Here is a 26,234-nt window from a genome sequence, read left to right as displayed (position 1 = left end):
TCATTTTGACTCTCACCATTTTCCACAGGTCCTTCAGAGCGAATTTATGATCTTTAGGAAAAGGGCTTCCAAGCTATCTTACATATTTTGGGCAATGGCTGTGGGCTTATTCTTTCCTTCAGAATTCTCTAATGGATACAGAAGATCAAATTTAGAGAAATATTCCAGACAAGAACAGCAATTATTCCCAGTCGTATGTTTAACATTTTTGTTCTAGATTCAACAGTTGGAGGCAAAGGAGCTGTTTCTGTTTTCCATGAAGATAAATTCATAGCCTATCAGCTCCATTAATACATATTTTAGATTTTTGTCTGAAGCACAGTTTTCCTTATCTCGTCCCAGTACTTCTAGCTCAGTTTCCTTGCACCATAGTAATTAGTCCCCAGCTCCCCTAGGCAGTTAACACTGTCACTTAGTGATGGTTTTTCCTGCCTTCTAAATTTCTGGACTGATTTAATTTTTCTTTACATGACTCTTCAACACTGCAATCACTTCTGCTGATGCTCTTGAACATTTCTGTAGCTGTACCTTCCTCCAACCTGCACCAGGTGTTGTTTCACCAGATCAGACAGAGATCACCTCCTGATTTAGATTCTCTGAGTACAGCACTGCTGTTTGGCTTTAATAATGTATTGCATTTCAAATTTAGACACATATTTCTGTCTGCCACCATCCTTTGCATCATCTCCACTTGCCTCTCTCAGTTAAAGTAAAAAAAAATCACATTAAAAGATTCAAATTTACTTTCAGTTAAAGAAAAGATTTACCATGGAGAGATATCGTGCAACACAGCAAATGTCAGCTTCCCATCCTAAAACTAAACGTGCCATCAAAGGTAAACTTTAATTAATGTGAACTCTAACAGACCCTAGCAAAAGTCTCTTCTGGCAAAACCAGCTGAGAATCTGTCCCTCATCACTGCTGTCCATTCTGGGACATTTGCGTTTCCTCTGTCAATCAAATGAATATTCTAAGTACCTGTAGCACATATTGGAAAACAGTTTGTTGCTTTGCGTTTTCAAACCTGGCTGTCACAGTTTCAACTCCTGGTCTCTACCTTTCAGATCTGAGCCTTTAAATCCCTTTATTTTTTTCTTTTTATCACACTATTTTTTTTCTCTTTGTGCTTTATAAGCTTTTAAAAAATCTGCACAAACATTTTGAGCACTGCAGAATTAAGAGAAACATCTGCATTATGTTTTACCTGCAGTTAGAAGTTCAAGCTAAATCAAAGCAGAAGTTTCTGAAAGGTCCCTTCACCTGGAACCTTCCCACCATCCCCTCCTCACCTTCCAAAGGCTGCTGGAAACTTATTGCTATTATTGAGGCCAGCATATTTAAACTTTTTTTCTCATGATTTATGTGCTATATTTTGCCTTAGCTCTGCGAGAGGGAATAGCTGATTTTTCTGGGCACTATGCCCAGATTATCTTTAATTTTGTCTACAGATTGTACAGTTTCCCAGATACTATATCAGAGATTAGCATTTTATAAGTTAATAAACCAATAAATAAAATCTGTTCTCATGTCTCCATATAACAACTGGAACCTTAAAAGCCTCACCCTTTTTAATGGAAGGTTCTCTTTCTTACAGTCAGTAAGTAAAAACATATAAAATAATTTTGAAGTGATAAAGAAAAATAATTTATAGGATCCCCTTAAAATGACTTCAAATTTCCCTTTAAATTTCTTAAACAAATAACTAAAATAATGTCTCACTAGTGAATGCATTATAAATAAGTTATATTAAGAAGGAATCAGATTGGATTCCACTACTATATTTTCCGCCATTTTTCTATTTTTGGAATAAAAAGAGGAAGAAAAACAAAAACTTACTGTGTATTCTGATTTCCCATTGTCCAGTTGTAAAAAAAAAAAAAAAAAAAAAAAAGAAAGAAGAGGGAAAAGAAAAAAAAAAGAAATGTGAAATAAAACAATGATGCAAGATCCTTACAGTAAACACACACTAGTAATAAAAATGGTTGTGTCAGTCTTATATTGTGTCAGATTTATATTTGACTAAAGTCTAAGGAACAACAAAGGACACAAGTCAGACAGAATCCAAGCACCTGATGTTTTCTTTGCAAGCAAGAAATTGCATAAATACAACACTCCAGTTTTTACCTATCCTTATCTTATAATCTTCATTTCCTGATACCAGTAAATATAAGGTGTCAAATATATCCAGTTCAACAGGAGTTGTTAAGGAGACTTTGTGCTTGTAGTTCAATATGTAACTTGGAGCTTCTGAAGATAAACTAAACTATCCCCAAACCACAAAGCAGCAATCATTTCTGCCACATTCCTTACCTGTGATTGTGTAAGGATAATAATTCCAGGCCTTCTCTGTAACATAAAATATTTTGGGAACAACTGCTCTAGCCCAGCTAGGCAGTTTGCTGAAAGTAAAAAGAAAGTATAAAATTAGAATATCTCATGACTTATGACATATTATTAGAATATATTATAACTTAGAATATACTATGACTATTTCTATGTGTATTGTTTTTGAAGGTTCTAGATGAACCTTCATTTGCGAGGTGTTTGTACCCAGACTTCTCAGGAGAATTTTCATTTTGCCTCAGCTGTGGTCGCCTCGCAGAGAGAGCAGATTGGGGCCACAGCAACAACCTTCGAGTGGGCTGAACTGAGGCTGCTCATGCTGGGAGTTCACAGCCTGGAACCTTTGGCCACACTCACTCAACAGGTGAGGCCAAAGAAAGTGTCCCGGTGGCACCTCAGGGTGTGCTCAGCCACAGGGAGGCACTCTCTAACAAGAGGTCAGGAGGAAATGTGGGATTTCAGTCCACTTCCATCCCGAATCCATTATTTCTTCTTACAGAATATTTTTTCTTCCTTCATGCTCTCTGCCAGCCCTGAAACCCTCGTGCTCAGCTCACCTGGCACGCAGCTGTTCCCACACTACCAACACCAATTCCTGAGTAGGAAGCTTTTATATTAAAATGAACAGATCACTCAAAACACCTCGTGAGGCTGGTAGGCAGCATTAGTCCCACTTTGCTGATGGGAAAAGTAAATAACAAAAGTGAAGAGAATTAATGGAACTGACATTACAGCTCAGAGTTTGTTCTGTCAAGAAAACTCACTAGTGCAGTGGTACAAAGGCAGCAGAATCAGAAATCAAAGACATAGATACACCATTCGAAGGGATCATTAAAGGGTAATTGAATATTACTATGGAAGGGTGGCAGCATATTTTACCCCAGCTCTAGGATCTCTCATTTCTAGCACTCTGGTCACAGAGGGTACCAAAAACTGATGAACAAGGAAATATTCAAAAAGGCAAGCTCACTATAATTAATCTTTCAACCCTCTCTTAATGACTTCAGTTATAAGCACTGAGGGTGCCAGGAACAAAGATGCAGAACTAGTAATTCCAAGGACAGCAGACCTTGGACACCACAGATATCCCTGTACTTGGGGGACTCAGTTCAAATGCTGTTGGTCTGGAAAAGCATTGAGCAGAGCACCCAGGCCAAGACTGAATCTGTACTGAACTGCAGGAGATGCTTCCAAACCTCAATCTCCCAAGTGTAAATGTTAGAAATAGTTCTGTTTAGATAACTGTGTGCAGAAAGTAAATTAACTTTCCATATTAGCAAAATTTTGAAGAAAATACATTTGGGATCATTAAGGCTTATTTAACCATGATCTGGCTACATATAAATATTTTATTTGTGCAGAGGCAAAATGCAGATGTTAGTACATTATCTACAAATCCAAAGCCAAGTGCATTGACTTTTGCTCTTTGATGACATTGCTCAAAACCGGATTATTTTCTTCACATAAACCTCTCTTGTGTACAGACTTTTAAGCAGTATTTTACATCCTGCATAATAGACTTCTCTGTATCACATCTTCTGTTTATTTTCTCAGCCTCTGTCAGTGTTTTTACGAATGCTTCCCTTACCCCTGCTAAACTTTACTCTGATGCCTAAATTATAAATACCAGAAGATGCAGACTTTCAGCTTCTGAAAACATTGCTCCAGAAGGAGAGAAGAGGCAATAAGCAATCCTAAATATAACTAAGGTTATACTGACACTAGAAAATATACATCTGCTCATTTTGCACTTTGTTTTGTTATTGTTGTTTTTAGCATATTTGCCTGTCTACCTATCTTCACCAGTACAGAACATCCTGAAAAAAATAACCTTATGAGCAAAACACAGACTATACTCAGAATTGCTGGCAAGTCCCAGTCACAGACATACATGAATTCTTCCAAGGTCCACTCCAAGAAAAGATAATATCTCTATTTCAGCAGCACAGGTATGAGGATCACATTAGCTTTTTTTATTATTTTCCTTATTTCCCCTCCATCCAGATGAAGTTCAGTCTCAAATTTCTTTAAGACATATCAGTTCAGATCAAAATAGAGCAAAGCAAAGTTTGTTAGGGTAGTGGGCCCAGGAAGAAGAAAAGCTGGAGAGAACTGTGCTGGTGGAAGTTGTGTTCCTCAGCAAGACAGGCAGAGGAGAAGTTCCCAGCACATCCTGTATGGGAGCACGTCTCCTTGAGTGAAATCCTCCAGAGACATCCTGGCCTCCCAGCAAAATCCACAACAGCCTGAGAACATCCCTACCCTTTCCACAAAGCTACAACAGTACTGCAATATCTGACACCACACCCAGATTCAAATAGCAAATCTGGTGATGGAGGATTCAGAATTATCATTGAAGTCAGTGAACCTGACTTCAAATATCCACCACAGCTTTAGGTAACTGTCCTGAGTTGTTGTAGGCACAAAGATCTGCTTTGTCAATGTTTGTATCCATCTCTGGCTAAGAAATCCTGTGTTCCATTGCCTGCACTACCAGGAATCACGTGCTTCCCAAGTATGGTTTGTACATAGCTTCTAGGTTCTTGTCATTCTGAATTGCCCTGAAGTGCCAATTCTGAATATGCTCTTCTGTGCTTAAAGCCTTATTTTTAACATGCAGGAAAGAAACACCCAGAAACATTTTTTTAAAAACCCACAACATGTGGGAGCTTTACTATGGGAGCAATATATTGACTTTTCCCAAGTCCTATATCCAGCCTGTGAGACAACACTTACAATCACAATAATATTAAATTTTGACAAGATATATATTATTGAAGTCGTGTGTGTGTGTGTGTGTGTGTGTGTGTGTGTGTGTGTGTGTGTGTGTGTGTGTGCAACATCATCACTGGTTATTTAATTCAGGTTAGATATATCAGGTTTTCAGTACAGGAGGAACTTGCAATGTAGAAGCAATAGCCTCAGTGTTTGTATGCCCACTTCAAAAATGCTGCAGAGCATAAGTTTAATACAATGAAACAGGCCCAGGGGAAAAGAAAAACTTCAGAAAAAGCAGTGGTATTCAATTAAATCAGCAGTAGTAAAAATGGGAACAGATTGTGCAATATATCTCATATATCTCTGAACATCTCCAGTCTGTGAGTGTAGAGACATTGATCCTCAGCAGTATCATTTCAGCATAGGAACACAAACACTTCACTCTAAGAAATGATGGAACTTCTGGGAGAAAACCCCCATAATTTCCACCATGTCTTTAAGCTTAATGATCCAGAAGGCTGACATTGTCCGACGGTCATTCATAATGTCAATTAACTTTGCTAAGGCAGAATACAGTCAGCAAAAACACTGGCTTTGTGACATGACTATGAGGTGAGGGAAACTTAAAACCTTTTCAATGGTTCAGTTTTCTTTTTCTTGGAGGGTGAGACTTTGCTGGTTTTGTTGTTTAGTTTGTTGGCTCCCCCTCCCCAACAATTGTGGAAAACAGAATAACAAGTGTAAAAGAAAACAAAAGTTCTGATTTTCAGTATATCCTGAACTCCAAGTTACAATTCCTTCTCATGGAGAACATGCTCTAGAAAGAATAATAGCCAATTCCTTTGTTTCAAGCCACTGATCTATCCCACCTCCCCATGGCTACCAGGAAGCAGCATGTATTCATGGGAACATCTTTTGAAACAGAAAGACTCTTGCCTGCACTCCTTGCAAATTTTTCTTACAGTCCATGCTGGGAGAAGCAGTTTTACTGCACTTGCCTGTTGAGATAGACTCGTTTCTCTGTTAGCTGACCATTGCCATGGTTGGGATCTTCATAGGGCTCATTCTGCACCACCTCCACACCCTCCCCTCGGTCGCTCTGCTCATGGCTGTGCTTGCTGATCATGTACAGCTGTCCAATTCTGTACTGCAAGGCAAAATCAAGAACAAAATATATTAGTTTTATGTTACACATGTATTCAAAAGCCAATCTTAGTCAGTTATATATGACTGTATAAATAAAAGGTAGTTTGAAGGTGAAAAATAGTATTTTTGGGGTCCTCCCATTATCTTATGAAGTCCATGGCGTTGCTTGTGGAAAAAATACCAAAACCTTTGTGCATACAAATGTAAAGAATTAGGCCAGTCCTCTATTATTTGACTTTGTATTTGTAAGAATATTAGTGAAGACTAAGTAAACAGTTAATCTTGTGCTTCCACATACTGAAATGTAAAGGGACTTTAACCAGAATGTGAACTCTAAAATTCTGTGGGACACAGGATTCTCCTGCCCTGCCAACACAATGAAGCCCTGCAATAAGATTTGGGGTAACTATGGCTGGGCCACAGAAACAGGAGCACTAGCTCTTAAGGAAAAAACATGTAGACTCCAAGTCCTTTGAGAGAAGTCATTTGAGTCGCTTGGCAATATCATTAAAATGCATTTAAGCACTTGAATGATCATTTTTCTATAGACTCTCAAGTAACTTAGGAAGCCAAACACTGTGAGGATTGGCCCAACTTTGCTGTCACTGAAAAATAAATTGTTGCACTTGATTTTTTTCTCACTATGTCTTGTATCTGCATCAGGGCTTTTGCCTCCAAAGAAATCTAACAAATACATTGTTGAACTTTCATGAACAAAGGTTCTAGAGTAAACTTGTACTTTCCCAATCATATTCTGGTCTGAAATTTTATTCTCAAGTCCTTTGCACACTCTTGAACATACCAGGGTTCTTCCAACCCTGATAGGTCTTTGGACCTATCCAGTTTTCTTGATTGGACCCCTCTCTCCCTCAGAGCAATTTGTATAGGCATATACATGCTAATCACTCCAATCACATCAATCCCCCTTCATACACAAAGAACAACCTGTTAATTTAGAGAATGGCTGAGCTACCACACAAGCTGCCAAGTACTAGCTCAGCATAAGCAAACAAAAGGCTTGTGACAGTCTGTCCTCAGAAAACTCAATGAGATTCTTGTGGTTATTGCATATTATAACAGCAATCCTATCACATACTTTAGAGAGCCCAAATCAAAAGAGCAATTAGCTCAGAAAAAACCCCAAGCCATCACAAACCTTATTAGCAACTGGCAACATGACAGTCTTACTAAACAAAATGATAAGGAATAGGAGGATGGAGGGCACCCTATATTAGTTCCTCAATTTTGAATAATCCCATTTTTTCCCCTACAGCAACAGGCCACAAGAAGGTAAGAAATTTGGAACTTGTGTCTTGATTTGAGAGAGTAAGTCCTAAAATTGTTTTATTTGCTAATCCACTTCTCTACCTTTGTCTCTACTGAATGCTTTTTCTCTATCTCATCATATTTGAACATTTTGTCCTAATCTCAAAGGCTCTGAAGAGCTGCAGACCTCACACATAGCTTTTAACTAGAACCATGACAAATTGTTTTCTCTTTTTCTCTAACAAAAATAAATGTATTGGTGCACAGCAAAGGCAAAGTTGTAGTACATTTGATTTGACCAATTAGTACAGTTTAAAAACGAGTAAATTTCAGGCACACAAAGCTGTTCTTCAGGTCTGAAATCAAAGCAACACACTTAAAAGCTACATACAAGCTGAGAAAAAATGCTTTGCCTTTAATTAGATATGTATCAATTAGACCACCTGGGAGCCCAGACTTCCTGCCTGTAGAGTGATAAGGATGGCAGAAAAGAGGAAAGGTGATAAGGTTCTTATCTTCTAATGGAAAGGAAGAGGTCAGTAATTTGTATCCTGTGGAATATGAAAAGGTTAGATGAGGAGTGGAGAGGGGAATTACAGTTTGACATAAAGTCAATATTTCGATCATGATCTCTATTGGGATTTTTGTTATCCCATAAAGTTATGAATTTTAGTTGCCATGGACACCTCTGGAAAGTGTTTCATAATTGCACATAATCAATTTCCTACATCCACGTAGTTCTTTGCAATTTCGCTCTCAGTTTTAATGGTCAAATACAAACCTCGGTTTCTGTTGGAAATGCTGTCTCAGAAATATCAAGATGAATGTACTTTCCCACTGACAGCCAGCTGTGGGGTTGTACTGATGCCTTCACTTGCTCCAGCAACATGGACCAGAGATACCCCCACAACACCACGTTTTGCTAACAGGTTGTTCTTTCACACACCCACCCCAGTATAAAATGCTTTCAAGATATCAAATCCCAAAGACTGTAAATTGTAGTAAGCACATTTCTCTCTCTCTCTCAGGATATTCCATAGAGGTGCACAGAGAGAAAGAAAGAGAAAACAATTTATATTTCTGCTCCTTGTTTTTCCTATGTGGAATGTGTTTGGAGACTTGTTTACCTTGGGTGATTGCTTGATTGGATTCTGGTGAGGATTGTTTGAGCCTGATGGCCAATCCAACCCACCTGGGGCTGGGCTCTCAGAGAGGGTCATGAGTTGTGAATGAGTTCGATACGGTAGTTAGAGAAAGTAGTATGTAGCTTTAGTATCTTTCTTTATACAGTATATTAATGTATTATAGCATAGTTATAATAAAGAAATCATTCAGCCTTTTGAACTGAGTCAGACATCATAATTTCTTCCCACCGGGTTCACCTGCATTTACAATAGTAAATGAACCTGAGCAGAAGTTTAAGGGGGCTAAGCCCTGTGTCCATCTGCACTCTGCAGATGAGGGTCACTGCTGTCAAAGCAGCTGCTTTCCAGATGCTGCACAGACAGTGCCTAAAGGAAGGTTTTCCTCTGCTGAGGCTCAAAATTACACACATTCCAGTCATACCCAGGATGTCACAGAAATTATCCAGGCAGCCCAGCATGGTGCCTCCCATCTGGAAGATGCTGAAGGGAACAGAAGGCACCACTGCTGGACAGCTCTCCTGCAGGAACCCCATTGCTCCTCGCCTTCTGCAGGCGATGACTTTCCATGGCCATGGATCTGACGCCAGTCCAGTAGAAATATCCACCTTCAAAGCCAGCCTGAACGGGGCCCTGAGCTGCCTGCTCCAGGGAGTGACATCCCTGCCCACAGCAGGGGTTGGAATGAGAGGAGCTTTGAGGTCCCTTCCAAGCCAGCCCACTCTATGACCTTTCACAGCGACTGAAGTGGCTGGGCAGTCCTGCTGGAAAGCAGCTGCATTCAGCAAAGGAAACATACTTGTACATGTACCTTAAAGTAGCTAACTTAGCACTTTGGTGTGCTATTCATTTGTTTCTACCTACTGTACAAAATGTTAAAATCATTCTAGAGCTGAATGGAAAATGTTAACTTCCAAAGTAATAGTACTTTACTAAATCAGAGAGTGAACAACTATTATTTCAGATAAAATAGCATTTTTTTTTCAAGCGTATGTTTCTATTTAGATTAATAAAATCCAAGGCAAAGATGAGCCTTTTAGAACTTGCTGGAATTTAAATGTCTGAATAAAAAGTCACAGCTTTTTCTTAGCTCCTATGGATATTGTGGAGAAATAGCACTTAAGAATCGTTTCACACCAGTAATTGATACACATTATTCCTGCAAGGGTAAACTGATGTGCCACTACTGTTAATGTTGCTCTATCACAGTCTGGATTTCTGTGTTCTTAGCTGTAAGATAATTTTCCAAGACCATCTACTGTTTCAAGGACCTCAGTAAAATTTCACACAATGGCATCTGACATTAATTTGGATCTGGAGCAAAACCCTTTGTAAATTCTTCAGTTTAATAGGGGAAAATTTATTCAATATCAGAGCAAGAACTTCAATAAACAAATGCACAGAATGTGGAAAAACAGCCCTGATGTTTCCTAAGCCCTAATGAGTGAGACTTTGTCTCGGTGGTGACTTGCCTGCTCCTTCAACAGGCAGATGGTGTTTGCTGTTGGGATTTAGTCATACAAGAAACAAGCTTCATGCTAGCAACAGCATAAGGATGGCCAAACTGATTTTGTTTAAAATTATGAGTGAGACCAGAAGCCCTTTTATCCCACAGATAGAAGGAAAAAAAAATAAAGAAAAATGAAAAAATTTTAAAAGGGGTCCACCCCACCCATCTTTAATTTGTAGAGCTCCCGCCATCTCCAGCAGGAGCTGCACAAGAAATCTTTGTACAAACATGTCTGAATTTTTTTCAGCCTGACTGCCTCTTGCTCAGGTTTTGATTTAATGCAAGTCTCAGAGTACAAACTTTCAAACTTCAGGTGGAATATAAAAAATAAAGCTCTCTCAAAGGAGAAATTATGCCAAAATGATCTTGTATCTGAAATTTTCATACTGCTCCTTGAAGTTCTTATCTGAATGCTCACAGAAAATGTAACAGATTTATCACTGGCTTCATCTTACATAATTCTCATATTCAAAAGAATGGTTGAACACTTTCATCTACTCTGTAACTAGACTAAACCATCAGGGATGGTGCTGCCATTTCAATTTGTTCAATTTTTTGTTCTGAGCCAGTAGTGAGATCCCTTCCTGCAGGGAGGAGCTGGAGTCCAGAAGACACTGAGTGTCTTTTCTGCCTCCTTAAGGTAATGATTGTTTGGTGAGCTGCATTTTGACAGTGGAAAGTATTTCTCACACAGGTTCATGCTAAAACACGCCAGTGGCTTCTAGTCCTGTTCTCAGACAACTGCAAAGGTAAAACAGAAAAAAAGAAGAAAAGCAGCAACAACTAAAATGAAACAGATCTGTCCTAATGCACAAAGGCAACTCTGAAGGTTCAACCCTGCCTCCAATGATGGCAATAGTTCTTTTGTCATTGACCTCAATTTAGTTAAGATTTATTTCTAGCAAGAAAATACAATGCATCAGCTTCATTATGAGTTATATCAGTACAGCTGCACTGAAACCAAGGGCATTGATTATGGCAAAAGAGTAGCAATTTTATCAAGGAATTCTGATTTATAGAGTGCTGTCTCATTCACAGACAACAATCTTAAAATTGATTGATACATTTCTGATCTATTTTTAAGTCTTAATCTTTGCAACATGCTCTGTGTGCTCCTTGTGAATGTGTTCCAGGACTTTGTGGGTTTTTTTTGGTTTGTTTTTTTTTTTTTTTTTTTTACTAAAAGGATTAATAGGAATATCATTTATCACTTTTCCATGTTTTGAATTATTGAACACAATTGCTGATTATTCCTCAAAGGACCACCATAGGACAAACATAGTGATCCCCAGGTAAGTTACTTGTCCAAACATGCACAGCCTGTCACTCCCAGCAATCTCCTCCCAGAAGTTTTACAGAGATATTTTACCTCTGAAATAAATTGTTTGGAAATGTACTTGCTTGAGTAAATATCTTTGTTTAGGAGGATACACTGAGGTTTCCTATTGTGTTTGTTTTGATGTTCAGGGCATTGTTTTCAGGTCCTGATCCAGACATAAGCCCTACACTGCTACAGATATGAAAAGCTTCCACTTAGATACTAAACACAAGCAAAGAAAGTATTAACCTTATTTCATGTTTGATTAATTGTAACAGAAATTAATACATCAACCTTAAAAAAGATGTCTGTGGTAGAGCAGGGAATTTAGCCTCAATCTAGCGATTCCAGCTCAGTGCTGTTACCACAAGACACACCTGTAATTTCTTTTTAATTCTTAATGATAATTACTTCAAGAGAAGTGGTTTCTCTAATCTCCCACTAACCATAAATCCTTCATGTTAGTATTATTAGGCATTGTTTCATCTGGAATGGGTGAATCCTGATGCATCCTCGTTCCCTCACAGGTGTGGGCAATTACAGCCCTGGCTGATGGAGCACTGAGGCTGTGCCCTCTGATCCCCAGACTCCTGTAGGTGATGATTCACGGCTATTAACAATAATTTCAGGAAATCTTTTCCATGACACCAGCTCCAGCTTCTGACAAAGCAATCTGTTTGCTTTGTTATTAACATTCCTAGATTGGTTTTAACAAGAATAGAGGAATGTACAGTGTGCTGGTATTTGATTTTTCATGTATGAGTGGGTTTGTATTGGCTTCTCCTTGGCTGCTTTTGGAATCAGGAATTTGGTTTGGTTTCAGCTGGGGCACAGAGCCACTACTTTGCAAGCAATGGAGGTGAGTATCTCTTGACAACCACCAGCTCAAAGTTTTACTGCAGAACATTGCTATGGAGAGAAATCAGTCAGACTTGTAACCACTGCGGAGTAAGAAAACTTGCCACTGAAATAATCCTTTTTTTCTAGAGAGGCAGGAAAGAAAGCAGGAAGAAAATAAATTCAATGTAAATTTGAACTTGGTAGTCTCTCTTATGTAGCACAATTTACCAGTGTGAAAATAGTGGTTTATATTTCCAAAATAGTGATTTTCCTGGTAAAATAATGACATTGTGGGCTAGGATCCTGTGAAAAGAGGACTGCTGGGTTTGACTGCTTGGGAAATTCTGCAAGGAAAGCATGAACAGTAAACAGAGAAGGCAGAAGGGGGTGGTTCTTACAGCCCAGTGCAGTGCTGTGCAGATTCCCAGCCTGCTGACCTGACCCTAAATCTCCTTTAGCCTGGCCAAACAGCAGTGTGGAGCCTGCATTACTGCATTGTTTGACTTCTTGTTTCTAAGCTAAGATGTTTAGAGCAAACCAGGCACCTTCGCACTGCATTCTCTTTGTCATGTAGAAACATCCGAAGTGCAAAGAAGTTTTTATGAAAAGGTATTTTAAATGGCTGTCCCCAAGGCGCAAATATGAGAAAGTAGCTCCAGGAGGAAAGGTAGACTTATAAATTACTGTCCTCAAAAGGAAATCTGTTTTTATCTATACAAAAGATCAATCAAGGAATTACACCAAACATCTAGGTCCTAAAGTCTAAATCTTAGCATAATTCACTGTAGTGATTTGAGGCCCCAGCAAATAATGCAAATTATTTGGTGGTATAAATGTCACTCCCTGCAGTAATATATAAAGAATCTGACCAGTCAGAGTTCAGAGTTGAGCTTGAAATTTTTCTTTCAACTAATTTCTGCATGCATCTCTGAATCACAAAGCACTACACATCTGCTGACTTGCATCAGCAGTATTCTTTACTGTTACCCAAATTCATGGGAATATGCTTTTGTAGCCTCACAAACTAACAGTTGCAGAAGGAACAGTTGACTTTTGCATGCTGTGAAGTGCCATTCTTACTGCTTTCATGTTTGCTTTGCCTTTTCAAGGAAGAAATTACAACCTTGAGATACATTATCTGCCTAAATTCCCGTGAATGGCAGTTCAGCGATGACACAATGGAGGTCAAAAGTCAGTATCTTCCTCTGGTATTTTCAGCTGAAGCAACATGGCCCACACTTAAATTTACAATACCCTGGCACACAGTGGCTTACAGCTAAACAAGATCTACTGAAACCAATAGGAGCAGGTCTAGATCTCTGCTTAATAGGTGTACAACGAAAATGAAAATAAATGAAAATTAAGTTGCAAATGTTCAGCTTTCATGCAAATGGTTTGCCAAATATAGCTCATGTCCTGTTCAAATTGTAGTCATTTTATGCTTCTAGACCAGCTGTGCTATTGAAAAAAGCCAGCTGTTTATCTGGAGTGTACAAGCTCATACAATTTTTAAGAATCAGTTTTTATTAACAATATTTTACAGTGAGTCAGCTGGTTACATTTTCCAAGCATGTACACTATGTGCTTTGTACATAAATACTGATGATATTCTATTATGTAGATTTATCCATGTATTTCCTGCAAGGAATGCAGATACATTTCTGGAAGCTGTCTCAAAAGTCCTCTGTGCACATAAAGAACAGCTAAAAGGGACTCACTGTGTGTCTTGAGCAGTCTGTCAGTGCTGCACACTGACCACTCTCCACATCTTCTCAGCCCTGTTTGTGAGTACCTGCTCTGATTGTCTGCAAACACGCCCTGCCTTGATTCCAGCTTCCTACTTTTCATGCACAGTTCATTCTGCTTTACAGTGCACAATCAATTTGTTAACTATCAAACTATTACTGAATCTTATTCTAAGGCAAAAGCGTATTTTATTTGTTTGCCACAATTCATTCATGAGTTCATTGGTAATTTAAAGCCTGAAGCTCAAGGAGCTGTTCAATAAATATCTTAAAATTTTAACTTGGAATGCAGTAAAATGAAGTAAAACTGCAGCATAATTTTTGTAGAGGTTACTAAAGGTTTTTCAGTGACATAAACCCTTTTCCTGATATTCCAGGAAAACACTGTTTCCATTTCAGATATTCCAAGAACAGTCAGAGTGGAAAAACGAGGGCATTCTTCTTGATCCCTGTCACCAATCTCTTCCCAGCAGCAGGCACGAGCCCTGCACATGGGGTGGCACAGGACTCTGTTCACTCACGGTGAAATGTGACATTCTCCATGGCCCAGTGATGGTGATGGAGAAGCTTGCTCTATTAAACCTGACAGCAAAAGCTGTTGCCTGTTTTTTCCATTAAAATGAACAGGATTTGTGGGGGGGAAGAGAAGAAACTGACTCGTGTGCCCCGCATATTAAAGACAATTTAGCTGGCCAGAGCTGGGATGTGCTGTGGCCAGCCAGCCACACTATGTGTCAAGGGGCTGGGCTGCAAAGCTGACTTTGAACAGGGAGGTTGACTTCTGTGAAGTGCAGGATCTAAAAAATTTAGTTATTTTAATTCAGTTGAGTTTAAGCTGAGAGTATTCAGAGTTTCATACGTCCTTTGACCCTTTCAAAATTCAATGAAGTGCAGAAATAGACTTGAGAGTTAGGTTTATCTTTAACTATAAATGGACCAAACACGTGTGCATGTGCTTTTAGAAATGATTTTCTCTTTTTGCATGGCTAATGGTATTTGCTTAATGTTTAAGTAGAACTTCTTTCCCCTCAGGCTCCTTTTCTCTAATTACTCTTCTTCAGTAATTACTCATTTTTATGACTTGAAAAATCTCTCTCACGCCAACACCATCAACTTTCAAGCGCAGAGAATTCAATGCTTTCAGAAAAAAAATTTGAGTAAACTTTGAGTTTAGAAGCACCAAAGAGACTACAAAGGATTCCACAAACTTTGTCAGAATCACAGCAGGGAATAATTCTGCAATTACATTTTTTGGCAAGCAAATTCCTAACAATGCATTTTAGGCAATATAATTCTGCTTATAAATATGGAAAATGAGAACTTTCTTAGTATGCACAGTCTACAATGAATAAAACAGCATCAGAATTTAGTACTCAGTAGTAACAAGCTGAACAAGACAAATCCAATCTGCCTTCTGATATTTTACTCAGAAGAAAATGAAATTTTATTTGCTACTTACAGTGAAATAAAAATATATTCACAGTCCAGAATATTTCATTTTATTATTTTATATAATATTTCATTTATTACTTCATCCTACTTTCTGATCTTCTAAAATAAAACTGACTTCGTTTTAATTTTTAAAATGCACTTGTTTTATTCCTGCATCCTGTAGATAAAAATAATGTTATAAAGAATCCAGTGACTGTAAATAGTTGAGGTCACTCCTGCATCTCTACCTCCAACCCAGGGATCAGGATGATGAAAATATTAACGTTATCTGAAGTCATCTGATGGAAGGAAGCACATGAGAGCAATTGCATAAGAAGGAAATTAAGACATACTTTCCTCCCCAGATTTTTGAGATACACTGAAGTCTCAACACTAATACTGAAAGAAGACATAATTTTTCCATTTTAGTTAATTAGAACAAACATTTGCAATTTAAGTACCTACTCTATATATCTGTGACAAAATACCCCCATGCTGAAATGAATCACTACCGCAGGAACTTATTACTTTTGTACCTATGCCTGTGTTACATGCATGAATCTGTAACACATCTTGGGAGGACATTTAGGGGAGAAATCTGCTTGCCTGATTACTTATGGAAAATCAAAACTGCAGCCAAATAAACTCTTGGGCAGGACCCTGGGTTTTGCTGCAGAATAAAAAGCAGCTGTGACATCCGGGGGTGCACACGCTGGAGGTGTCAGGGTGCTCATGTGTTTGTCTAGAGTTAGAGCACACAACCTGCCATTGCAAACTTCTCCACCTTGGAGGTGCAAGTTCTCTGATGATGTACAGCTAAGCAGAATTGCTGCCTTCCAGCACTACACAGAACAGAAGCTCTTGCGTAAATATAAGCAAAATTTCCAGGAAGGACCACATTCCTGACTGAAAAGCTTCCAGAACAGACATTCTTTCCATACCACATGTAGACTAAAGGGAGGATGAAGGCAAAGAATTCCTGACAAGGGACTCTATAGGCTTAATTCAATTTTATCATAATCCAGGAATGTGAAGCTGTATGTTCTCCAGATGTTTTTGCCAGATGGAGCCACAGCATCAGGCATTCCACCAGTGCTTATCTGGTTTTAGTGTTCTGTAAGGGAAGTCTAGAACATTACACAAACACAGCATCTCCTCTGGGACAGAACCTGGAAACAGTGCAGAGGGAGGTGCAGGATTTAAAACCTGCAGATTTTAACCAACACAAAAGAGTTACGTGGGTTCATCATACTTAGGAAGATTAGAGAGGGTGATAATGTTTGGGTAAAATGGGATATAATTTCTCAAGCTTATACAACAAATATGTATCTCTATATTCCACAGAGCTACCTGCAGTCTGATTATGCAGGGGCTGTAAGACACAACTGGCAATTTATCAGCTCAGATATCAGAATCTGAAAGAATCCAGTGTGACTAAGGGGGCCTTGACCATGCACCAGGGAACTAAAAAACTCTTCTAGGACAGATAGCCTTGCCTTACCCCTTTGCATACCAAAACCAGAAGTAATGATCACCAGGAACAGCAGAGGAATGAGCATCTCCTGGTTCTGTGCTGGACTGTGCAGCCTTATGAAGTAGCTTGTACACCACCAGTAACAGACAAATCAATTTCTGAATGCCTCTAAGGGGGATTATCTTTCATTCGCCATGAAAATTTTGTTTTGTGATATGGCCTTTTTGAAACTTCCAAGTACAAAGAAGTTTCCAAAAGGCCACTTCAGCTGGAACAGATCCTGTTGAGTCCAATGGAAAGCCTCTCGTGCTGACTGCGGAGAGCTTTGTACGTAAGTGAACAAACAGCCTTCCTGCACTCTCTGCTCCAGTTAACCACTTCCTCATTAGCTAGAGCCAGCTGCGTCACTTGGAACCGATCCTTTGGGTATAAGAGTTCATGGTGTACTGCAGCACCAGGGAATAGAGCTGAAAGCCATAACAACAAAATGCATAAATAGATAAGAATTCTGTATAGAAAACCTGGTTTTCTTCCTGCAGTCCCTCAGACCAGCACAGTGCTCTGGGACAGTCATGGGAGCACTGTTTATGTGAGTTCTCCAGGCTGGAATCTGCTAAGACACATGTTTGAAATGGAAAACATGTAGTTCAAGGACTTGAAGTGCACACACCCTGTAAAAAGCTGGGTTTGGAAAAAGTCAGAGGATTAATGTAAAGCATTCTGCTTCAATAATTGACAAAACCCTAAACAAAAACTACACACACACAAGCTGAACAAAAACCTCTCCTCACCAGAGTCTAAAAATACAGTTACAAAGAGATCATCGCTTCCTTTCCTGCCACCCAGGGCCTTCTGCTCCCCAAACGTTCCTGTCATTGCTTCAGACTCAGAGAGGAAGTGGTTGCTGCAGCAATGGCAACCCAATGAAAGCTCTTTATCTCCTACATTTTTGATTTTTTTATAGCATGCAGAAAGACCAGACAGCAAGACCAAAGACTTGTTGCATGGCAACACAGCTTGACCTTCTCTATTACTTTTCAAAACAATAGAGAATTCAAACAAACTTAGAGAATTCTTTGTCATATGTCATGTGCCTGTAAATTATTCCTTGAAAAACACAAAAAGGTATAATTATGGGAAAAAGATGGAAGAAAATATTAAAACATGAATGAAACTCACTAAATATGTCCATGCCCACACAGGTCTCACAGGTTGGTCAGTAATCTAATTTCAGTCTAACATACTTTTAAATGCATGTGGTTCAGTCAGACATTTATAGCAGTACATATCTGCATTAGTTTTAAGTTAAAACATTGCTTTTATAGTGATTTAGATAATTTCTACTATTTTTACAGGCTTGTGATTGTGAAACATTTTTATGACAAAATTTTTTAGTCTAAACACTTTATGAACTCTCAGCTTTTTAACTAGATAATGCCATGCTTTAATGGGAATACTCAGGGATTTCTCCAGCAGCTCAAAGGCTGGGTAAATGCCAGTTGAAGAATTTCCTCACTAACAAATTAATTGCTCTTGTGGACAGTTTCTCAAATTTGTTTTAAATCTCTCTCCCTTATTTGAAAACTTTTGGGGTGGGAAGAGAGGGAGAGGATGTCACACTGCCTGATAGGTGTTACCAAAACAGTGAAACCTCTAACATGTGGCATTTCATGCTGGGCCTGGGAGCTTGACTAGGAAGATTTTAGCAACATAGTTCAGGGAACAGCTTTAGTGGGAGCTCATGGCAAACTGTTCCTGCAGGAACAGTGTCACTTTCCAGACACTTTAGAATATTCCAGTCATGTTAATATTCCATTCCATGTTAGTCTTTAGAATATTCCATTCCTCCATCTCTCACATTCATTCCCAGAATGAATACATATAAGGAATGTTAATGGTTAATTATCCAACCTGGAAACCTAAATTCTCTATTTCTCTCTTTTTTTTTTTTTTTTTTTTTTTTTCCTGGTGGTTGTTTTGCCTTGTGCTCTGTATGGACTGCAGGATTCTCCTGAGAGGCAGATAACCATCTGGGCACTCTGAATTCCTCACTGCTACGGCTGAACTGTCTCCAGCACCTCAGACACACAAATTAAAGTTACACAGTGGAACAGCAGAGCAGGGATATTCCTCAGCTGCACCTTCCTTGATCCTCAGCATCTGATACACCTACATCCCAATCTTGGATTAGCAAAGTCACCACAGTCAACCAGTCTAAGCAGTGCTTCTTTAATATTTTATTCTATCCTGGCCACAGACAATTAGTTAAACCCACATAAATTAATGCATGTAATTCTACTCTTTGATTGAAAGGATGGCAATGAGCAGTTTGCTGCCTCAACTGGTCACAGTTGTCACTGAGAGGCAGCCACCAGTGTGGCTCTGTGGGAAGCTCACAGTGTCTCTTCTGTTGGAGCCAAGTGGTCATCTTGCTGTGAGCACAAATGCTGGCAAATAGGGCAATGTGTGGGAAGAATTCTGGCATTCCCAGTGGGATCCATGAATGCACACAAGGTTTACGTATGTATTCCACTATCTACTATATTCTTTATACTCTGTATACTCTAGTTGACCATACTAAACCTGCCGTGTGCCCATTCTCTTGTGATTCTGAGTTAGTCCACAGCCACCTGATATAACCTGGATCATCAATAACTCACACTAAATAAAAAAATAACACACAGAAATGAAGTTACTTTAGAAAAGAAAAAGCACTCCAGATATACAATAAAATAGAACAGATAACGCAGTGTTCTTAAGAATAATTAATGCCGAAAAGAGGGTGGAAAGGAAAAAAATCAAAAGAAACTTTTTATTCCAACTTCTTTCTTTAAATTTAAATTGCAAAACCAACAATTACTATTGAAAAATATTTAAGGTGTTTAAAGTGAGGCCAAAACACAGAAGAAAAGTTAATGTTGTAAAAAAGCTGGTTTAGGGCAAGGAAAGATGGAAGGTTGTATTCAGGGCTGGATGACAAGTGCTTTCATGTCATTTTCCCATGGCACTTTGTGACATTAAAGCTACAGAATCTGACAAGCATGACTGATTATTGCTTTATTTTCTCATTCTTCCAATAATTTCTAACACACAAACACATAATGACCATCAACAGAGAACACAAAAGCTTAGATCCCACAACCAAACAGGGCTTTCAAAAGGGCAAACTGTGTTTAATTCAATTGGTTTTAGTGACGGGTCAGGGCTCTTCTTTAACAGCTCAAAGGATTCCCATTGCCCAGTTCTTCCTGAGCTACTGAGAACAAACAAAAGACTTGCATTCTAGCACCTGAATTACAGTGAGTGGAAGAAAGAAAATGAAGTGTGAGTTTCAGCTTTGGGTTCATACAATATTTCCTACATTACCTGTCGATGCTGCCTTCGTGAAGGCCAGAAAATTCCACATGGAGCAAATCTGCATCACAGTTCCCCCCAAAGGTACAAATTGCAGCTCTCATGGCAGTCTTCTACCTTCCTCTATTTTTTTTATGGGCAAAATTAGAAATAGAACAAGGATGCCTATGCAGCATTATGAATCATTATGGATCTGGCTCTTGGTAGCCTCCTAACAAAATTTAGGAAACTGTTTGAGCAGCACCAAGCACAGGACTGGTAGAGAACACCCTGACTGCAGGTGACTCCCTGAAACTCACTTCATTTTTGGTGCAAGAACTCACAAACTGGAGACTCAAACTCTCATGTAGCTGCCTTAACTTTGGAAGGCTCTTTTTCTTAAAAATAGACCTCCCATTTTTCCTCTCAGACCTGATGTGTGCTACAGAGACACAACACACTCCTCTACAGCCAGAAGGTTTGAATGTGAGGCTTGCTATTTCTATACTTATTCCAGTTCTCAATCGTGCCACAAAGCCCTGACAGCCCCAGCAACCCAACAACTGACTTTCCTGACACAACGACAGCCAGGATGGCTAAAGGTCAGTCATATCAATAACTACCTATGAACAACCAAGTTTCCCTCTTTTTTTTTTTTTTTTTTTTAATCTGTGGACATGAAAGGATAATTCAGTAATTTCATTACAACAGGAAGATCAAACTAGCACTGGTTTTCCACTTACTATTAAAGGCAGTCCTGCAGGGCTGAAATATTACACTATTCCTTGCCATTCCATTTTTAGTTCCTTTTCTTTCCTGTCCTTTTCTATCCATTGGTGAGATTCATATCCCAAAACTCTCAACCTTTACAAAATGGATGGTTTTATCTTTGCAGCTGAGGTGCCTGTGAAGTCAGAATGATGTGAAAGGTTTTCTGCATTTTGTAACTTTGCCACGTGAATAACTACAGACGTCACTGTGGTGCCACTGTCCCATCTTTGTGAGGACACACATTTAGGGAAACAATGAAGCACAATATGCACTTTCTCAAGTCTAGAAATGCAGTCCTGAAGGGAAACTTGCAGAGACACGCTTGCCTCTCCACTCATTCATAGACCAAATGTTTCCTTAAGTCATTTAGGTGCCATTTCTTCTTCCAATAACAACAGAAGGAAAAAGTGACATTAAATGAATTCTCAGTTACCATTGCGTATCATCCTCAAAATTATTTTATACACATCACAACAACTTCATTGAAATTCCCAAAATCGTAATTGCCCCTGCAAGAATTCAAAGCTATGAACAAAAATGTTCTAGAAATATAGTGAAAGATAGAAGAAATTAATCTCAGTCTCTCAGGGAACACCATCAGCCTAAAGATTTGTAGGAGTAGTTATTAAGTGAGAAGCTCAAAGAAGTGGAACTGCCTTGAATTTTCTTGAAATGAAGGATTAGATGTGGTTTTGAAGGTTATATGAAAAAAGATGAGTTTTAAGAACTATCAAATAATTAACCTGTGAAACAAGATGAAAAAGATAAAGAGTAACACAGACATGGACTGCAGTGTGAGCTCACTGTGGGTTGGCTCGTTTGGCTGAACTGCTCTGTGCTCCACGGTGAGATTGTTTCCAACACTCAGGCCAATGTTTGCAGGTAATCCAGGTGGAGATAACCAACCCAATATTGCCTTCAGGACTGTCCCTATTCTCTTAGCTCTCTCTTAGCTTTTCTTGACTATAACTTCTGTTTTACTACTGCTTTTTTGGAACAAAAGATAAAGGAGCTTATAACTGAAGCCAAATAACCATTCTCATCTCCTGCTGATCTGTATTTGACTTGATGGCGGCCACTGTCTTGCTGAATCTGGCCTGAAATATCAAAAGCAGCTGGCAGTTTGACTTAATCCAGTCTTGCTCTCACAGTAATTCCAGTGAAGGCACTTTAGTTCATGTGTTGTGTATTTACTGGCTGTCTGTTTACATTGCAAACAATGATGTTGATACTGCAGCAGGTTATTGCCAGTTAAGTAAAACACAAGTTTATGCTATCATCAACTGTTTCTTTTAACACTGACATAATCAGTGTATTGGGTAAATTTGTAGTGGTATTTTTCTGTTACCAGATATGTATTTAAAAATCATGTTATCAGTAAAAGCAACTTTAATATGTAAATGAACAACTTACATTGAAGAGATTTGTATCTAAAGTATGATCAGAGAAAGTAACAGATGACCAGTCATTAACTGGCTAACACCAGCCAATACAAGAGATTCTTCTCTTGCTGGTAAAAACTCCAGTGAATTTTAGTTGCATGATGTTTTACTGTGTCTACTTCAGGCTCAGAAAGCCACAATGAAAATGGCTCTGAATGTTTCAGTTGCTGGTAAAAATAATAGCAATTATTAAATAAAAATGATTCATTGTATTGGAAATAAATGTCAGATTTTTTTTCCTTTGGAAGGTTCGTATGCCTACAGGGAGCTAGGAAAGGGATTTGAAATTCAACAGACATGTAGTCTTTGCATAAATACTTATGCATGAAAATCCCTTGGCTAAATAGAAACCTCTAAATTTAAGTCTTTGCAAATACAGCTCCATATTCTCAAAGAAGCTTTTTAGGGCTTTCCAGAAGAATTATCAAAATACTCTGTTCTTAATGCACACTCTCACAGATCCTACTATATTTAGGACATATGTTTCTCGTGTTCTTTATCACAGACCTTTTTCTATTGCTTATCCTCTTCTATCATATGGCACTGTGTACATTCAAAATGCTCATTTTATCCATTACTTCCATTATCTCAAGTGCAGCAGCCTGTGCAGTGCATCCCAAGGTTCCAGCACTGGTGATAAGAGCCAGCAGCTCACATGAGGCCAGATGATGACACATCACATGATGGCCCTGCCCATGGCAAGGGATGGAGACCAGATGACCTTTAAAGGTCCTTTCCAACCCAAACCATTCTGTGATTCTGTGATAGTCAAGCTTTTTTTTTTTCTCAGAAGTTTGCAAAACCCCCCAAGATACTTACAAAAAAAAATTATGCTTAAGGAAATCTTACTCAAAAGCCAGGCAGTCAGGAGCTACGGAAAGGGATGGGTTTCTGATTGGAGCTAAATGCACTTGGGTACCTAAACACTGGCACAATTAAATAATCATGTACCACTTTTTCTCCCTATCTGAGGCAGTTGCATACTAATGTGGATGATTTTACGTAGGGCTTCTGCTCCATTTGCTGAAGTGCTGAAAAACATTCTGGGAAGGGCAAACAGTGCCAGCTCAAGGTCACATGAAGTGAGGACTCCACAGGAGCGCGTATCCTCTGGCATTGCCAGCACGAGGGCCCAGCTGGGATGCAGAAGGATGAGGAATGATGACATTTAAGCAATGGAGGTAACACAAAGCAAATCACTTAATCCCACATTTTTCACAAGCAATTGCTATTCTCTTGTACCTTGTCATCTGGGCACCCCACTCGACACAAGAGATCTGATTTGGAGAAATGCTAAATATTTACCAGACTGCCAGATGCTTAAGTCTATGAGAACTGTGTTTCCAATTTCACCCTGCAAAATCAAGCTCCAAGTGTTAAATAGTCAAAAAAAAGGTGAATATTTTCAACTATTGTCCCAATACAGACTTTTGTCATCTGCAAAATTATAGCACTTGTTCATTTACAAAAGGGTAATGAAAATAAATTGATTTCTATTTAGTAAACATTCAGACACTTCAGTGATAAGCATCACTCAAAGCCATGGTAGACACTGCTTACAGTTTCAGAGATGTAAGTTAGGGGAAAAAAAGACAAGAAAATTATATAGTGAAAACATGTTCATACCAGCCTCATCCAGCCTTCTCAGGTGCCAGTTTTATGGAAAATATATGCAAAAAGCAGGCAAACCAAAACTACATGGGCAACATTAATTTTGGCACCGCCTAATTCTAAGTGCCCTTGAACTCTTAAATAACAATGTTAAAATCAGTCTACATTGATACCAAAATTATGATTTCCCTGCTGTTTTGGAAACTCTGCAAAAGGATAGAGGCTACTGAAATCTTTGCAGATAGATGAAAATGAAGTGAGGTGGTTCTGAGCTCAGTGTGGCAGCTTGCAGATGTGCTTTTTCCTGCTTGTGCTTTTTTTTGTGGTTAAATAAAAGCACTCAGCTCTCAGTTCTTATCTTCTCAATGTGTTATATTCATGCTACAGGAAACAAACATCAGTATTTTGACCCTGTGGGGTTTTTTTCTGAAAACAAGACATTAATACAGGGTAGAGCAAGCGACAGCAAAACTTCATTTTTTTAAATTGGAGAAGCAGCAAAATTAATTTTGAAAGCTTCTTCGTTCACAGCTGAAAGGCTTTGTACAAAACTTCATCCTGGAGTGATATTTTCAGTTGTAATATAGGGGTTAGTAATGGAAATGCTGACAGGCCCATAATTATGGAAGCGGAGCGGGCACCACTATAAAGTATATCAGATAGGCAACTGCTTAAATTCAGTACAAGGTATCAAAAGATGTTCCTGTCTGTCCTCATTAAAGCAGCACTTGAAATTCCTTTTAACCTCTGTGACCCAAACTATTAATTTGCTGTCCATCAGAACACATACACCAGGACTAATACTTGCATGAATACACCCCATTTTGTGCTTCAAACTGAATTGGTGGATCATCCTAAATGGTTAAGCTCATAGAAACTGAAAAAATAAGTGGCAAGGTTCAGAACATTTTATTTCACAGGACACAAACTGAAGTGATGTAAAGCAACATAAAAATGAACCCATTCCTGTGTTCTGTCAGGTCTTAAAGCTTCTCTTTAGATCCAGATAAGCAATGATATATTTGTGTGCAATTACACTATGGGATACTGAGGGGGGAAAAGTGTCTTCACCTCTGTTCATTGGATCTTGTTTAACAGTCACCTCATTTATTGGCATGAAATTCTTGATGCCTACACAAATTCCATGCATGCAAAGCAAAGGAGATCAGCCCTGAAGGTCCAGGAAGGCAGCTGAATAATATGTGAATAATATGCTTATAGCCATTATAGATTTTAATTTATGCTGATACTTCCAGCAAAAACATTCACTAATTCGGTAGCATGATTATAATGTTCACAGTATATTCAATTTCTGTAATATATCAATTCTGAAATATCATCTGGCCATTGTCTGCTGTAACAATGTTCTTTTCTTCAACATAAAGAGCAGCAGGAGGCTACCTTTCAACTATTTCCAACCATATACTCTATCATGACTCAAACAATCTCAGTCCTATTTCCTTCTCTGCATTAAGGTGCACAAAAACTACAGAAAGAGTGAATTTACCTCTCTTGCATCTAGCCAGAAAATCAAATTTTTGGTGCCAAGTTCTTCTGAACAAGACCTTTTACAAGCATAAGGAAATAATTTTATTTAAAAAAAAATGTGTTGCACTCTGTACAAATCTAGGTCTACAGCTTTTATCAAGTAAGGGAAGTAAGGAATGTCACATTCCACAGAAGCTTGCCTCGCTGGAAATGGGATTGATGGTGTTTTTGATGACTAGGTAGAGAAAGAAAACATCTCACTGAACAGAAAGTACTTTCCCATGGAAAGCTGGAATAGTACTATTTTGAGTAATGCCCTGCTTAAGCACAGGGACACCCTCACTGTGTCACTCACACAAACGTGATTTGCATGTTTTGATGGTTTAAAACTCTGCCTCAGACTACAGCAATGCCTTCCACAAGATGATTCAGAAGATTATTATATTTGCATATTTCCCCCATTCCTGGCAGCAAAAGTTTCCACGGGCCATCAATTCCAGGACTGCAGCCACTATAGGAGAGCACGAACAGCAAAACAAAAAGGTCCCAGCATCTACTGATGTCATTCCTAATAAAATGTGGAGCACAACTAGGGCTGCCAGGATTCCTGCACTTGTAGTCATGGGATGTTTAAATTTTCTGATTAGGAAAATATG

The 26,234-nt window shown here is 38.8% G+C and overlaps 1 protein-coding gene across 6 annotated transcripts in view; it reads right to left on the bottom strand.

Moving 5' to 3' along the window:
• PITPNC1 (phosphatidylinositol transfer protein cytoplasmic 1) overlaps nucleotides 1-26,234 on the bottom strand; it is an 80,045-nt gene that overhangs the window by 35,829 nt on the left and 17,982 nt on the right. For 4 of the 6 annotated variants that reach the window (XM_012578470.5, XM_072936972.1, XM_072936974.1 and 1 more), the window contains exons 2-4: nucleotides 6,060-6,208; nucleotides 2,311-2,399; nucleotides 1,837-1,844 (exon numbers count right to left, since the gene is read on the bottom strand). In XM_012578470.5, coding sequence (XP_012433924.3) covers nucleotides 1,837-1,844; nucleotides 2,311-2,399; nucleotides 6,060-6,208 — 246 coding nt within the window. The remainder of the gene's footprint in view (nucleotides 1-1,836; nucleotides 1,845-2,310; nucleotides 2,400-6,059; nucleotides 6,209-26,234) is intronic. The other 2 variants (XM_072936973.1, XM_072936975.1) reach the window with 2 other exon arrangements.

This window comes from Taeniopygia guttata, chromosome 18 (genome assembly GCF_048771995.1).
Source record: "Taeniopygia guttata chromosome 18, bTaeGut7.mat, whole genome shotgun sequence".
Taxonomy (NCBI): domain Eukaryota; kingdom Metazoa; phylum Chordata; class Aves; order Passeriformes; family Estrildidae; genus Taeniopygia; species Taeniopygia guttata.
Note: the sequence above shows the minus strand (reverse complement) of the source record. Positions and strands in the feature narration are given on the sequence as shown.